The following is a 17,947-nucleotide window of genomic DNA, read 5'->3' as shown; positions in this document are numbered from 1 at the left end:
CATAAGTTCTGGAATAGCGAGTGAAAAACTAAAAAAAAACGTAAATTGAGAAAGTAAAAGCAAATTTTTGAATTAAGTTAGAAAGAGATGTTATTTATGTTACTAACACATCTAATAGGTGATTTAGATGGTTTGGACTCTTTGGACAAGGATCAATTACAATTGAAAAGGAATATAAAAGTCATAAGTTCTGGAAGAGCGAGTGAGCAAATTTTTTAATTAAGTTGGAAAGAGAAGATGTGAATTTAGAGATAACTGATCAAGATTTTGATGAGAGATGACACACATGATGTATAAATTCGAAGATGATCCAATCAATTTGTTTTAGATATAAAGAGAGGTAAGATGGTGGTGTACGATTTCTTGTATGAAAAGGCAGTGTTTATTAAGGCTAATGATTTTTTGACTCGGAAATTTTCACTGATCTGTACTCAGGCTGATGTGACAAGAACACAGAACCGTTGATCTTTTTCTTTTGCATCCCGAAGAAAAAGATCTCTGATTCTGTACCCTTACCACATCAGCTGAGTATAGACAAGAGTGAAAATTTTCGAGTCCGAAAAATCACAACTCTTTTATTAAAAGAGGACATAATTGATCAGCTTTTAGGTGCTTAGGGTCCACAATTTTTATTTATTTATTGGAAACGGACGTATATCTAATCTAACAACCCAATTCCAGAAGCAATCAAAGAGAGAAAGTCAGTAATATTATTGAACTAATTGTATCATAGGCTTGCTGGCCTCAATAAATAATTCAAAGAAAAGGAAAAAATAAAAACTACTGGATTCGGACCGACTGTTTTTTCGATTGGACATCAAGTCCATTTGGGTCTGTAGCTTAAAATTACATCTTCGATTGGGTTCAGGTGGGCTCTGGATCTAATAAATTTCTTGTCAGATCGGTACCAATCCAATCAAAGCCCGAACCGCTGAAAGCCATAGTACAACCAACTCATTAATGCAACGATACATTTGAGTCGGGGCCAAATAATGCATCAACATCAACATTTACAATTATGCTCAGCTACAAAACAGACGTAAGGCATCCCTAAACTTGTGACCAAGCAAGCAAATGTACAGAAAGCAAGAAAAATGAAAAAGAAAAGAATATCAAACGCTACCTATTATTTATACACGGATTTGAGTGCCAAAGCACCAGGGGAATAGGACGTTATATGACAGTGTGCTAGATACTCCCTCCATGACTGGCTCAGCTTGGCGCTCTAATATACAAGATGGAGAAATTGAATATTAGGAACTCCCATGAGATCTTACGGATGAAATCGATTGTGCCGAGACAGAAGCAGTCGGACTATTGAGATCTCGATCTCCATTGATGGCTTTTGATTTTCCAGTCAATTTCTCTATAGCTTCTTGAGAAATGTCAATAAACCATTCATCCTCTGGTAGTACGCTGCCAGCAAACTTAGATTCTTAGCTTTCAAAAAACCCAAGATTTCAAGGTGGGCACAAGTAAAAGGACTATATATATATATATATATATATATATATATGGGGGCGGTTCAAGGGCCATATGAGAAAACATATGAAAAAACTTTCGTTTTTCAAAATTAGAGTTAGAGGTTTTAGATTGAGCTGATTTTTTGCAAGGATGGTCACTATGATGAAAAGATCATCCTCACAAAAAATCAGCTCAATCAGAAACTTCTAAATCCATCAAAAGTGATTTACAAATTAGTGATAAAAATTGATAAAAAATCGACAGTCCACATTCTAAATCACTTTTAATGGGGTTAGAAGTTTCAGATTAGGCTGATTTTTTTTTTTTTGGATGATCTTCCCATCATAGAGATCATCCTCACAAAAAATCAGCTCAATCCAAAATTTCTAACCCATATTTTAAAATTTTATTAAAAACGAAAGTTTTTACATATGTTTTCTCATATGGCCCTTGAACCTGACCCTATATATATATATATATATATATATATATATATATATATAAAGCTCAAGATAAACAAATTCCACAGTACATAGCCTGAAAGATGTAATGAGAACAATAAAACTGTTCAACTAATCCAGCTTTTCCATCAACTTTGTGGAGTCAATCAACTTAGAGCCCTTAGCAGATTTGGGAGTCAGAGAAAGTTTCTGAACCATGATTCATATTTAAGAAAAAAACAACAGTTTGATTTTACAAGAATAAAATAAAACTAAATTTTATAGACGACTATATATGATATAAAAGTTTTTTCATTAGTATGTTGAATCTAACTTAGGTTCACCTTTGTCTATCAGAATGATGACGAGAAGGATTAGGTTCCAGAATGGGAACAGGAGATGAATCCAGAACTGGAATTGGTGTGAGGTAACACATTCTGGTATCTCCTTTAAATTAATTTTATGTTCCCATATGTTGTCATGACTGTTTACAGATTAAGAATAGCAGATTTGAGGATGCTATGATGGTGGATGAGTGAAAAGACTAAGAAAGATGGAATTAAAAGAAAAAAAAACGAATCATCCATAAAAATGTAGGGGTAGTCCTAAGAGGTGATAATTTAAGGGAAAGCAGATTGATATCACGAAGACCAATAACGGCCAGCCCCAGTTAGATGGAACATGCAAGTTGAAGGATCTAAAAGAATGAGAAGGAGACCAATAAAGGCATTGATGAAAGAAGTGAAAGGGAAATAAGAACACACTTGAATCAATAGAAGCATGACTTCAGATAAAACTGAATGGAGGAACAAAATTTGTTCAGCCGACCCCAAATTTTGATAAGGCTTTGATGATGAAAATCTTTTGTGCACGTCTTGAATTTTCTTTCCTTTTCATATAATAACTCAAAGAAGCATGTCCCAATATGTTTTTTTTTTGTAAGCCAAGTATTGTGGTTGGGTTTGGTAATTGTTCCCTAGTTGGCTCACAAGGTTTTATGATATGCTTATTTAACCATTTTGGGGCCCTTTTGTAGAGCATAGTTAGAAAAAGATGTGTCCAATAGATGTCTCGTATAGAGGGTGTTAGAAAGGCATGGAGTGCTTGGTTTTTGGAAAAACTTGTCTCTTAGAAGTGAACAAGGTACGCTCCACTCCTTTGTGTGTCATTTTAGTGCATTTCCTCATGTTTTTCATTTCCATTGCACTATTAGAGATTTCAAGGTTTTCACAATAGTTGGGACAGTATAAACCAATGTGCATATAAATCAATGTCTTTTACAATATCTATTTTATGCTTGGATTTCTTAGACTTAATGAAGCCCTACAATGTGCATATATATTACACAAAAGTTTAAACTTAAGCATACCTGTATGGATCCATTCCAGTAGTAGCAAATGCTGCCAAAGCTCTGGATATGATGTCATTGATAACTTGATTCAAATGTCGAGATAAATAACGCCCTTGGGATGAAAAATGAATAACGAACTTCATATCCAAATAAAACTGCACCAGATCCCAAGAAGTAAATAAAAGGTCGATTTTTTATGTCAAACAAATGCAAAGTAGAAGTGGAGAGCAACAACTCATATACCTGCTGAAGGCCAAGCGCACCCAAAGGTCTTGGCCCTTCTTCAATATCATCCCAAAAGCTCTGGTCATCTGAAAGATATAGGATGACAGTCTCTGTGAGTCTCATAAATAGCATAGTGGAAAATCTTTCCCTGCCTACAAACATATCTGCTGCTATGCTCGCCATTCTGTTCAGTTTTGTAAAAAGTTCCTGAATAGTGATGGCAACAACAACAAAAACAAACAATAAGAACTATATACCATCAAGCTCAAAACGAAGTGCAATTGTACTAGATAGTAAATCATCGTGATACTGAATCATTCATTTATGGGTTGAGGATCCGACAGCCAATCCCATACGGCTGTGATAAAGCCTGCTAAAAGTTAGGTACAATAGAAAATATGAGGAAGAACTCATGTTAGATTTATATATTTTTTCCGATGTTAAATTTTAAATTACTTGGTGTACGTATAAACCCTCTAATTCAATGAAGGTTTCCTCAAAGACCATTGATGATATTCAATTAAAAAAAAAAAAGATTACCATAGTGGGAGGAATTTTATTGAACGTGTGGTATTCTGAAGTACAACAATTGATCTATCTCGGCACCCACAGCCCCGCGACGCTCAATTATTATGATGGTGCTTCTTGACTATCCAACATTCATCTCCATAAAGCATAGCTGGTCTTAGTCTTATAAAATTGTACTTATAATTTGATTTGATGGGTAGATGAAACTCACTTCTACTTAACCATCCAGCTCTAATTCTATGGGAAAAACTTTCTCAATGTATCCATCCCTATGTACAATAGACCCAAGAAAACAAAAAACAGTTGCTTCATAGTATTCTAATACCATTAATTTTTACTGGGCATTCCTCTTCATAGATGCCCAATATAGTAAGGGAAAAAGATGAGCTTATGGTACAAAGGTCTCCTAGAGCCTGAGGCACAAGGTGAGATGCACACCTAAGTGAAAGAAAGGTTCTAGATATTTTATCATTACAACATGTATAATACGAATTTCATAAACAAGTAAAAGTATTTAATCTTTATAAATAGACATAAAACCACAACAACCAATTGCACAAACAAGTAACAAAGTAAAAATGATGATGAAATATGAATAAAATATCATAAAAGTAGAAACGAGGCACCATGAATTCAATTATATTTTAAAATTTAAAAGTTCAAAACATAGTCACAAAATCTCATCCAATATACGTACACCAAGAGTACTCAAAATAAAAGATAAAGTTAATATATTCCAACATATCAACTATGCCCACGCCTCTAGGCACCGCTCATCATCGTCATCAGGTAACATGTAACCCTCATTAATTTCATTGAGACACATGTCTGCTACGTCGTGCCTGGTGCACCTTGACTGAGGCGCAATCAAGGTGTGTGCCTAACATGCCTCATACAAATTGCCTTGCCTCATCTGTTTTAAGGTGCACCTCAGGCGAACCAAGGTACATGCCTTGGCTACACTATAGATGTCAGTATTGAATTTACACTCCATATGCTCAGTTTTGTTTCTACTTATTCTAAATCCTATGGACTCCCAACACCTCTCCATAGTTCTAGTTTTGCACAAATAAATCAAGGATGTGCCCATCAGAATCGATTTTGACAAGAAATATGCCTTCAATTATTTTTAGTAATAAATAAATTTGGCTCTAAAAGTAGATGAGATATCCAAACTAAATTCGATACATGATTTTACAGCATCAACACAATGTAATAATTTATTTCAAAAAGGGGGGGGGGCAAAAAACTAAAGATGAAAAAAAGGTAGCACCGAAATATCAGAAAGTTGTCGCAATAACACAATTTCACTTCTACTAGGTCCAAATGAGACAAACTTAAATCATGGCAACTGTAAAAGATATAACACGAACTATGCATTAATTTCACTGCTTGACATACCTGAAATATTGAAGAAGGAAACCATTCAGGCTCATCTACATTTCCATCCATATTAATGTACATGTCTGCACTAAGATTGGTATCACTATCTTCTGTGAAAATAAGATCAAGAGCATGCATTTGACAGAAACTATCTTTTAACCTATCTACAGAGCGTTGGAGCCGCCTCTTCCATTCTCTTTGCTCAGGATGTCGGTTTTGCCTGTCTGAAGCTCTTTTACGACGATCGTCCCTGACATTAGCCTGGTTCAGCGGAGAAAGCTTCAAGGCAGCACGTGGGAGTAGCTCCTCTGCTAATAAAGATGCATTCGCTAACAAAGCCATCTGTTGGGTTTCAGTCTCAGCTAGACGAACAATTTTATTTCCTGAACTTTCCAAGTTTCCTTCATCTTCCATTGAACCTGGTAATGCATTTATGAGTAAGTTTATATATGAGTTAAATACTTGAAACAAGCCTTCCAATGTGGGACCTCCCAACTGCATACTTAAGAGAGGACCTACATCCTCGAAGAAATCCTGCAAGTGGAACATGAAGCAAAACAATTAAAGACGAAAAGTTCATGAAATATGCAACTAATAATAAATTATAAAAAATGACACATCGAACTTCAAAAACAATCCCAACTGTGAAGACAATGTGCTGTAGAGCCTTAAAGAATTTCGTAAAACTACAGTAAGGATTTGATACAAAAATTGCAACCTAATATAGAGCAGGATTACCAAAAGAAAATAAAATAAAATAAAAATTAATTAATAGAGAGGACTACGCCATCATCATCATCATCTCCCAATTAACTGAATGGACTATGCCATAATATGGACTTTAGGAAGTTGGGTTTGGAGGCATAAAACCTTGGCCAAAAACATGATCGTATATTTCAAAACCGCGGACAGTAGGTGCTTTGAAGATAAAGGTGTGGAAACCTCAGAGGTGGTCTTGTCGGTTCTCTCGTCTCTTCTTTTGGTCCAAGGCTCTCGTGGAGTTCAGGGACATGTTCTTTGCAGATTTTGTTGCTAGATGGGATTAGGTTTGTTGTATTGCTTGTTCTTAATTTCTCTCAGTGCTCTTTCTAGTTGGTCTACTTGACCACTTTATTAATAAATTCCGTTACCTATAAAAAAAAACGTGGACAGACAAGCCAAGAAAAATAACAGTAATACTGAAAAAGAGAAGGGGACACTGATAATGCGAAGACTGTCTACATGGAAACCAAGGAGAGAAACTGTAAATAAAAGATAATTACTTATGGAATCAAGTAGTTTTCTTTTGGAAATTGGTCATAGTAACAAAACTCTAAACACTGCCAATATTTAACAGTACTACATGGAACAATTTTTTTTTCTTCAAAAGTAATTTTGAGAGAGAGAGAGCATCACTCAGGCCCACAACCAGCTCTCGTCTATATATATTTTTTTCTGTAAAAACCATTAAAATAAAGGTTGCATTGCCATACATGTCAGTATGTGTTTAAATAGTTTGTGTCAACTTGGCAGAAAAGAAATTGAAAGTGCCATGCATTTTAAATAGTTTAAATCATTAAAAAAATTATATCTTTTAGACCATAAAAAAATCTCGCTCTCAACTGTAATCAGGTGATGGATGAGTTTAAACCCATCCAACAGATCTTAATAATAGCAACATATAATATATACCAATCCAACCTACAATTAATTACCCACATTCACCTAAAACCAGGCAGACATCTTTAGAAGAAAACAAGTCACTCACCTGGACCATAGAATTGAACCGAAGGGCACTGCTAGAAAGTTTGTGGTGGAATGTCATTCCAGTACCAAGAGATGGATTTGAACATCTACCAGATTGACGTGTAACATTTGGAGGATATGCCAGCACCCAATCATCAGCAGCAGCAAGTGCAGCGGTGCTCTCTTCAATTCGTTTCAAATTGGCATCCAATGCTTGCTCAACGCTAGGCCTGAAGAGTTTCAATAACATAGGACAAAGCGCCAATCCACGAGCTTCCAACAAAGAACAATGACCTAAGGCTATCTGCACGCATTCTGCAGCAGCCCTTAAACCTCCAGCAGCAGCCGATGAGGCTAACGCGTGTCTCTTTACAAGAAGCGCAAAAGTCTCCGTTTGCTTCGTAGCCCAAATTACAAGTTCAGATGCATATGCTGGTTCCTTACCAAAGATGGCTAAAGAATCACTAGCAGCTTGAGCAATGGCAGAGAAAACTAGCTGTGAGAGGGCAGCAGTATATGCTCCTCCATATGAAGTGCTTGATGGACGAAGACTTCGAAGGTTATATTGAAACCTTTGGTAATGAGCATTAAGTAGCAAATTATGAGCTCGGGGTCCATCTCCAAGTCTTCTAAGAGCAGAAACTGCGGCACGGAGTTCAAGACCACGGGTAGAAGGTTGGCACACGGATTCAGCAAGTTGGTTGGCTAATTTTTGTCTGCCTTCAGAAATAGCAGACTGTAGTGAGGTGAATGCAACTGGGCTCAATGTTTTCATTTCTTTTGCTTCTGTAGCTAATTGTTCTCCTTCATCAATAGCAGCCAAAGCTTCATCTACTCTCTTCTCAGCTAACAGAACGTCAAGCATATCAGGGAACTCTACTGACCACTTCTCTATTTCAGAAGTTTCCCTAACCTCATCCTTAGATATCTCTTGTGATGAGAAACCTTCAGAAACAGTGGTAGGCAATGAATCAATGTGAACACCTTCAGCTAAACCATGGATTAGAGCTGCCTGTGTGGATAGCAGATTTCTGATGGAAAGAAGCTCCCCCTCTAGATCCGACATCTCCTTCGATGTACTGTTAAAACAAAGAATATTTATTAGTACAATGTCAAATGTCATAACCAGAATATGTTACATAAAAATACAGTAATTGTCAGAGTTGATGGATTTCGAAAGAAAATATGATAATAATAATAATAATAATAATATATGTATATAACTAAAACTTCCTGTGAAGTAATGGAGAGAAATCCGACAATAAAACATAGGAGTTGTCAAACATTTAGATTATATAGACAACTCAACAACTACCTACTATGGATAGCATATTGCAAATGATATTAATGATGTACAGTTTAAGCCAAGAACAAAGAACAAAGGACTCTTAATGGTGTATATATTGTTTGATAAATACAATACTTATAAATATATGACACCATGAACTGAGGTGAGATATTCAGCTCATTAACAACAAATCTTACCTTTTTTTATATTAAATATAAAGATTGCATTGATAAGCCGAATACAATACAAAAAGAAATCTACAAAAGAGGAAAACATGGCCTACCAAGCCAAACTCGGCTGGGGGAGGGGATGGATAGAAAACAAGTAAAAAAAAAATACAATAAAAACCAAGACTAGAGAACCCTCTCCATGGATCAACAACTCCATATAAACAATATCTTCAAAGAACACTCCCTTGAAATCATTGTGCATCAAGGCTCAATGGAACATAATTTATTATTATTTTAATAAAATAAATATTTATTAGATTCAATAAAAATAAAAATAATAGTTTTATTTGTTTTTAAAGTTTTTGGGTTAAATTGGGTTTTTTGTAAGTTGAAGGGTATTTCTATATTTTGTATTTTAGAGAAAGTGTGGAACTTAGGATTTTATCTCCTAAAATAGAATAGTCCCACATCGAAAAATAGAACACTCCCCTTGAGGTTATTTGAGATCTCTCAAATAACTAATTTAGTAATGTGTTTTAGAGGTTACACTTCGTTGTTAAGCAGCGGCTCGCCACAGTATTCGCGCACGTGCATCGGGCGAAAGGGCGATTGGACGCTTTAGAGGCACACTTTGCACTTTGCATTGTCGCGAGGAGCTTGGGGAGCATTTTTTATTTGCTAGATCAAACATCGAGATTTGATCTCAACCGTTGGATGATCATAGTGGATGTAAGACTTTGTTTGGTGAACCGGATGGGCTAAACCAACATCATGAAAGTTGGTCAAAGGTGTTTGACCACGAAAATGTCTATTGGACCGTTGGGCAATGGAGTTTGACCGCGGGTCAAACACATTCGACCATGCTCCAATGGGTGTTTTCTTGGGTCATGAAGAGTTAACACTCTTCAGAAACCCAGAAAAAGGTGTCTTCTTCACCCTATGGCCATTAGATCGGATCTAGAGAGATCCAAGCCATCCAATCATATGACTGTTGAGACAAACAGTCATGATGACTATTTGAAGAGTTTCTTTATTTCTATAAAAAGAGATCTATAGACACAAATCTAAATACACAAAATTTCTAGCCTTTCTCCAAAATACATAATTCTTAATTCCTTCTTCCTACTTCAATTTTTGGTATTTTTTCGATTGAGTTATCAAGGCAATTCTCCGTCTTTGCAAAACAACGGATTGTGATAAAGAGATTGGGCTCATTGTATCTTGGAAACGTCTCGCTGGAAGCCCCTTAGCAAACTGAAGTTTTACTTGAGTTGGGAGCGAATAACGTTTTAAAGAAAACGATCTCGTGCCTCGAGTTTAACGTCTCTAGTTTTGTTATATTTTAATGTTATTGTCAGATTCAAGAACTTTCATTTAAGTTATTTTCCAACACATAAGACCTTTGTTTGAGACCTCAATGTCTTGAAGATCTAATTCTAACCCATCAAACATCCTCATATTCTTCCTTTCCTTCCATATTCCCCAAAAAAATAGCAATGCAAAGAGGCCTCCACAATAAGTGACCGCAAGAAGAAAATGTCGTAGTATTCCAACTATGAATCAAGTCCAACACCAATCTAGCTATGATCCAATTGATCTCAAATTGCTGAAAGAAGACATACCATATGTCCTGAGTTATACTACAATGGAAAAAAAGATGGTTCACCGACTAATATTTGCTTTGCACATTGAGAAGAAGTTAACAATGACACGTTTGTCAGTAATTAAATGGTCCACAGCTAGAACTATATCCAAAATAGTGGTCCAAATGGAGAAGGCGATCTTTGAGCCCCAAGCAAAGGATTTTGGGTAAAGAGAAATAGTGGAGGAATGCAAAGATAAGTAAAAGGAATCACAAAAAATAAATCCTTCCAATTCCAAAACCACAATATATTGTCCTCATTTAAGGGGAGGCTCACATCAACTATCTCCCAATCATTTAGATTTCTTCTGAAACCGAACTTCCAAGATAAATTTTCCCCATTCCAATTTCTTCGAAGAGATATCATAATAACCAGGAATTCCTCCTTTAAAGAAGCAATGCCACACAAAATCCTTATATATCAAGTTGACAATACCAAGTCGATGGTCAATAAAAGAGTTGATGGGTCCAAACCTTCCTAATTCACATGAATAAGATTTTCGAGAAGCAAAAAAACAATTATATGAAATATCGTTGATAAAATAGTGTACCAAAAAAACCTATTCAAATATTACTTGCTAACAAAGGGTTTAACTAGAAACCATTGCCGACACAACACAAAGGAAATAAAACAGAACTACTAACAAATAATGGAGTTAATTCACTAAATGCAGGCCATGTGGTCTGTACAAAGATAATGACACTGTAACAAAGTAGCTCAAAAGAAAAGTCAAAACTATGGCCAGTAGATAAGAACCAGCTCGAATCTAACAATGAGAAAACAAAATAAGCAGTCATGAACTCACCTTATGAAGGCTGTGTAGTTAGCGTAAACATTTCTATGCATTTCCTCGGCTGAAGCCTTCTTTAAATCCAGAAGATAGGAGCATAATTGTCTTATTTCCTGTGAACAGATGCAGAGATTAGTTATATTCACAGGTTCCTCAAGACAATGTTTCGGTCAGGATAAAAAATGAAACAGTCTCGAACCGATACATTTGAAGACATGGCGAAACAGTACAAAATTTTGAACCATGGGTATAATATTAAATAGTGATTTACAAGATAAAATTATACATTTTAGAAGGTCTACATTAAAAATTCCCTAAAGTGTAAGGGAGGTGCATAGGAACATAAGAGGTGTAGTTCTCAACACATGGGCATCCAAAAAGTATATGCCTTTTGGCCAAGGTGTACACATCCATTGTTGATAAAGCTAGAGAGGGGTCAACACGAAAAACTAAAACTCTAAAAAACTGTTTTAGATTCAATAGGCTCTAGATTAAGCACAACTAAGATATTACAAATCCTAGAGTTATACATAGTATAACAATCAACCACCTCGAGATACGAAATAGATTTTTAAGACATTACAAACTCCCCCACTAATGAGAATTTCGTCCTTGAAATTAGAACGTACGTCAATCGGAGAATAAGTCTGGACATTGTACTCCCATCTCCGCTTCTTTTTCCCAAATCACTTCTTCAATATTGTGATGACCTCCTGTACAATACCTTGAATGGAGCCATGCCTATGCTTGCTTGGTAACTATTGTTGTAAGAAAACTAAGTTAGGGGTAGGTGAGTCTTCCAACTGCCTCTGAAATTCAAAACACGTGCTCGCAGCATGTCTTCCAATATTTAAATCACTCTCTCTGACTATCCATCCGTCTGAGGATGAAATGAAGTGTTGAAGCTCAACTAAGTACCTAGAGCAAGAACTAAATTAATGGAATTTGTAAACTATGAGATTTGAGTTGGAGAGAGCGTGCAGTCTTTAGATTATATTATATACACGATGGGATTTGCTTGGAGAGGAAGGGATATTAGGGGCGATGTTTTGAAGTCGTTGGACTTTAGAGTTCAAGGAGAGAGATATATCACTTCAGGTTAGAGCGCAAGTGTTTTGACCAAGCTTACATTGGAAAAAACTTTGAAGCTACCTGTCGACTTCAAAAAATTTGGAGGAATCTTCCCATTCACATGATAGGTGGCATCTCCAAGTTACGCTTTCCGAGTAATTTTTTGCTCACAACCACAGTCGTTTGACACGTGACAAAAACCAACTGTCCTTTGCCCAAAAATAGTAATTTTACAATTTTATTGTGTTTTAGTTGAAAGGATAACCAAAGTGAGACAAAATAAGTGGAAGTGAACACCTAACAACTTTTGTAAGATAATTAGCCACATGTTCCATTATTCTTCTTTGAGTTTCAATTTGCAGAGAGAGAGAGAGAGAGTTTGTAGGTGACTATAATAGCAAAACTAGCAAACACGCCTCTGTATAACAAATTCAACAGTTGAAAAATTCAACTAAGGATGGATAACAAATGACACACCGACACTTGCCAATACTAAGCTAACTAGACTTACTTAGTAAGATTTCAAATCTTATCCCATTACCGTTTAAAGAAATTTAAAATAAAAATTAAAAAAGTTGTGATTTTCAGACTCCATTTTTTTCACTCAGTTTGTACTCAACTGATGTGGCAAGGGCACAAAACCATAGATCGTTTTCTTCAGGGTACACAAGAAAAAAATATCTATGGTTTTGTGCCCTTGCCACGACAGTCGAGTACAGACTCAATGAAAAAAATTGGGTATAAAAATCATTAGCCAAAAAAAATAATCCAAAGAGTCATGATAAACTAACTCGAAAAAAGCCACTCAAGATTCACTCAACTACACAAAACCATAGATATTTTTCCTCATGTATCCCAAGGAAAAATATCAATAGTTATGAGCATATGCCACGTCAGTTGAGTGAATTTTGAGTAGCTCTTTCCAAGTAAGTTTATCACAGTTCTTTGAATTTTTTTTGGCTAATGATTTCGGACTCGATTTTTTTCATTAAGTCTGTACTCGACTAAAAAATCTTTTTTCAGATCCAGGTAAAATTGAAGCTTTTAGGGATAAACTAAATCCATTAGAAACCCTAATGGCAGGAAAAAAAAATCCATTGAAAAGAACTCACAGATGAACGATGGAAGGCCATGGAGTCTTAGTGGTCACCTTCACATCAGAGTTTGAACTAACAATAGGATGAAATAGGTGAGTGAAGGGACGAGAAGTTAGATGTCTTGAGAGAATAATCTGGGTAGAGGTTTATTAGACAAACTCGACACAGAAAATGGGATGATGTAGTATGTCTTAGAGCAATCTTGACCAACTTAGACAATATTTCGCTCATTATTGAGTACAAATGCGTTATTGATTATTATCAATTACCAAAAGGATGGATTAATAGAATGACTCAAAGTCAGATAGGCAAAGTGAGTAGACTAGTTCAATTCATCAGATGAAACTGGTCGAATAGTATATGAAGAGGAACTTTTATAATGACAAGCATAGGTATGAGAAGATAATAGAAATTGATGGGCATGAAATTCCCAAAGAATCCATTTTCTTTACAATGTTTCTATTATCTATAATTATGGAGAGATTGAAGGGATGTTGTCTATGAGAATTCCAAATGTATGATTGAAGTGGAGTCCTTCACTCCTTCCCTCTTTTATCACCGAGTTGTCATTTAAGGGGGCCTTATATGGTCACTAGGTAGTTTCCCTCTCAATAATGATGAGTCCCAATCAAAATAAAAGGGATTTTTTGGCTTTCCACTCCTCGAGATGTGTAGATTTCTGATGTTGAGCTCGGTTTTGATCCCCTAGTTTTTTTTCCACACGGACGAACTTCAATTCTCTTATACTCCTTTGACGTCTTTTCGATTGGTAGAGTGTTGAAGTGGTCGACTTCAGTTTCTTAATTACCTTGGCTCCAGACAGTCATCTGACTTTCTCGATTTCCACACCTTGGGCTATGGGTTACCATTCATCACAGTCAATGTTCTAAGACGTTTCTTCTTTTGTGATTTGGCGCTATAACCGACCTCTCTGGCTGAGGGCTTCGGATTCCGCTCTCTGTCCTCGACCCACCTCGAGTAGTTCTTGATTCACTTCCAACTTCTTGTTGGGATTACTAGGGGTTCCCACCTTGCTATTCAGTTCCCCTTTTTTGTTGGTCTTGTGTCGGATGTCACTTTTTGCCAGGAGCCTTGGTATTGAGCGTTGGCTCTCTTCATCTTCTGCAGACCGTCCTCTTCTTGGTTTCCCTCCTTTATTCCTCTCCTTGTTTTTCTTCTTTGACCGGTGTTGGGTCAGATGTCTCCCTATGTCGTAAGACTTGACTTTAAACTATGTTCTTCTGCCTCCTTCAGTTTGTTGATCCTCTTTCACCTATTACTGATATGATTCTTCCCATTTTGTTCCTTGAGTGGATCTTCCTCCATTATTGATGGTGGCTTGACAGAACCAACCTTTTATCGAGCTCTACCTAGTTCTTTCGACTTTCTCTCCTTTGCAACTACAACTTTGGGCTTTTCGTCTAATTCCCTCAGTTTTTTGAATGACTGACAGCAAGAAGGTTGAAGGATGAGGCCCCAGTATGGTGTCTGCCAACGTTCCTCCGACGATCTTGTTAGTGCACAGCTAATAGAGATAAACGAAGAAGGAGGTGAATAGTGAACTTGCGGAGTGGTCTTCATCTTTTTTAAGACTTTCTTTCTTTTTTTAGCCCATTGGCCACAACTTTTTTTTAGTCAGCCATTCTCTTGTTAAATGACTTGGTTTATATAGGTGAATACTTTAGGACAAGTGTCACCACACGACTGATTTAGGTTTTTTTAGACGAATTGTTCTGTTTAGAACATACTTAAGTGCTTTGGGAGATGAGCACATCACTAGTCAATAGGATGTGATCTTGATGTATAAGTGTTGCAAGTTTATTAAATGTGAAGCAAAATATCTCTGATTCACGGCATCCCGTCAGTCGGATTCAAATCTTTTTCGAGCTTATCTTAAATATGCATGGACTCAAATGTCATCTTGGGTTTTGTTCGTATACTATACACCTAATTACTTGTGAATTTAGGGCATGTGACCTACACTAGATTTATGTGTTTATACAGGATGGTTTTTCTAGTTTGACCATGGTTTGTTTCCTCGTTTTTATTTATTCGGTACTCTTCATACTCTTCTTTATAGACATTCTCGATCAACCCATGCTCCGTGTAGTGCATGATGGGGAGAGAGGAAAGGAGAGGGGAAGTGTGTAACAATTTATAGCTCTGCCTATGGTATTTAAGATGCTAGATTTCGGTAACTTTCTTTTTGGCCCATGGGTTCGAAAAAAAGTCTTTCTACGTGGGCTTTTGGTTTCTATTTTGTGACACGTGTTCGTATCACATGGCATGACTAATATGCCCCCCACAATGGTAATAAGACCAATTACACTCTATGAGGCAGGATGTTAAGGAATCAAGAAACAACATGTTTGTAGATTAAGCGTAGTAGAGATGAGGATAGTGATACGGTCAAGTAGAAAGGCTAGAAAAGATAAAATAAAGCATTCACAAAAAAGGTGGACGTAGCTCCAATATGTGATTAACTACAGAAAGTTGATTAAAAGATGATGTGGTGATGTGGACGAGGACTGGAGGCAATTACAATTAGAAGTACCGTTCAAATTAAATGTTATAAATGAGTGAGAACACCACCAAAAAAGGATATGGATTGTGGCATGGAGTGGATTTGATCATTTGAACACACTTGAATTTACAAAAATACATGATTTTAAACAAAATTGAAAGGAAAAAACATAACTTCAAGCTCAAAAGACATCAACAGATAGCAAACATAACTTGAATCCATTAATCAAACTTAGAACGAAGTCACATATGGAGATAAATTCTTAGTAAATCGAAAACAAAAATTTTCTACTTGTTCAACAAACTTCAAGAAGTAGAAATTGTGAATAATTAAAAAGTGAAGGAATCCAAACCTTCTCATTCAAGGATTGACATTTGGACTGTACAAAAGCATCAGGATCGAAATTATCCAACTTGAAGACGCTGATTTTGTCATCGATCCTGGAACCATTATCCAGAGCGTTCGCGCTTGCTGGTGAGACAGTTGATGCCCTAGACCTAGATGACTTTGCCGACGCCATATCTCTTTGGCTCAAACACAATTCTTCGATTCGAGAAAAATCCCAACTTGTAACTGATTAGGGTTTAGTAAGAGCCAATAAGAAACAAAGTTTTGACCTTGTTCTCTGAGATCTGAGAACCAGATCTCAGCATGAAATTACGGTTTTAGATCCATCTCTCTAACTGGTGTTCCGCCATTATTGAACTCTGACGATTCGTAGAATTGAAGATTCTCAAACAAGAAGTAGAAGAATTAGCGACCTTTGTGAAAGCGTGTTTGCAGAAGAGAGAGAAAGCTCGGTCGCCACTACAAACCTCTCTCTCTCTCTCTCTCTCTTCGTGATCTTGTTTTTTACTGATTTTTACAACAGTAGAAGCTTTTGTGTGAGTAATAAAAAAAGATAAATACGGGGAAACGATGGGAGGATGACTCTTGCCTCCCTTCTCTCACAATAGACCCCCAGAGATTTAGCTAAGCTATTCTATTGGATTGCTTGAAGGAATGAGAGTAGATTGTTTTTCTGGGCTGTCACTGCAGGCTAAGTTGTTTCTTGTCAGGTGGAATGGTGACATGGAAAACTTGGATTACTCATTTGAGTGACTACGTAGACATTTCCCTTGTTAGCAATCTCCGTTCAATTCTAGGAAAATTCATGATTTTTTCGTTTTTCCAATGAGAGTGGTACTTTCCGAATTATTTAACTATTTTGAATGATTCACCGATTTTAAATTTGGAAAGAATAAAATTCCGTGGAAAAAAATGTCACTATAATTTGTTATATGTTGCAAAGTGTAAATTTTTAAATTGTTATATAACACGAGTTGATTTTGAAGCAGTCATGCTTCAAAATAATGACATGACCCTTTTAATTTTAAAAAAAAATGTCCCTTTTAACTTTAAAAATAATAATGACATGACCCACTACATTTATTCATTTATCTCTTGAGTTTAGTCTTTTATTTAAAAAAAAAATCAATGAAACAATAACCTCAATGTCCTCATTATCACCACCATCATTATTACTATCACTTTCACCATCACCATTAATATCACATTTCATCATCACCATCATTATCATATTGTCGAATATTTGATTTTTGAATTTTTGAAATGAAACAAATAATACACTTATGGAGTATGTATTGCATATTTTCCATTTATCAAAATTTTGACTGAATTTTAGACCGGATTTTTACCATCCAAAATTGAATAAAACTCAAAATTATCACGAATCAAATTTCAAGAGACATTCTTTCTTATCATGCACATCACATCATAATTTCTCCTGAAACGACGGGCCTATCATTTATCTGGAGAAACGATTAAGATGGGATACAAATACTTCGAAAAAACTTGTAGCGATCTCCAGAAATGTGAAGTTTCCTTCCATCTCAACCATACGTTGGAAATTATAAAGTTCTTTCATTTTTGAGTGATAATTTTCTAACTCCCCCGCATGGCATACTCAAAATATTCTCATGATGTGGCATGTGCTAGAACCATAGATTTTCTCAAGATACACAAATGCACATATTTATGAGAATGTGTATATGTGTATCCTGAGGCATAAAATCTATGATTATAGCACATGCCACATCATGAGAGTATTTTGAGTACCACTTGATGGAGAGTAAGATTATCACAGCTCTTTACTTTTTAAATTTTGGGGAGATTGGGGTGGACCCTATTTAACCCACGTGGACAAATCTTTTTAAGGAGAAGATAGATCTCATTTCACACTTATGGG

The 17,947-nt window shown here is 36.1% G+C and overlaps 1 protein-coding gene across 1 annotated transcript; it reads right to left on the bottom strand.

Moving 5' to 3' along the window:
• Positions 1–692: 692 nt before the first annotated feature.
• LOC147397444 (exocyst complex component EXO84B-like) lies at positions 693–16,675 on the bottom strand. The gene is made up of 7 exons (XM_086449128.1): positions 16,052–16,675; positions 11,023–11,120; positions 7,139–8,195; positions 5,410–5,925; positions 3,499–3,687; positions 3,274–3,410; positions 693–1,416 (listed from the first exon to the last, which is right to left on the bottom strand). Exons 1-7 carry the CDS (start codon positions 16,217–16,219, stop codon positions 1,254–1,256), a joined length of 2,328 nt encoding a protein of 775 aa, XP_086305254.1. The 5' UTR covers positions 16,220–16,675; the 3' UTR covers positions 693–1,253.
• Positions 16,676–17,947: the final 1,272 nt, after the last annotated feature.

This window comes from Akebia trifoliata, chromosome 8 (genome assembly GCF_017979445.1).
Source record: "Akebia trifoliata isolate Shusen 1 chromosome 8, ASM1797944v1, whole genome shotgun sequence".
Taxonomy (NCBI): Eukaryota; Viridiplantae; Streptophyta; class Magnoliopsida; order Ranunculales; family Lardizabalaceae; genus Akebia; species Akebia trifoliata.
The sequence above is the reverse complement of the archived record's forward strand: the minus strand, read 5'-3'. Positions and strand labels throughout refer to the sequence as shown.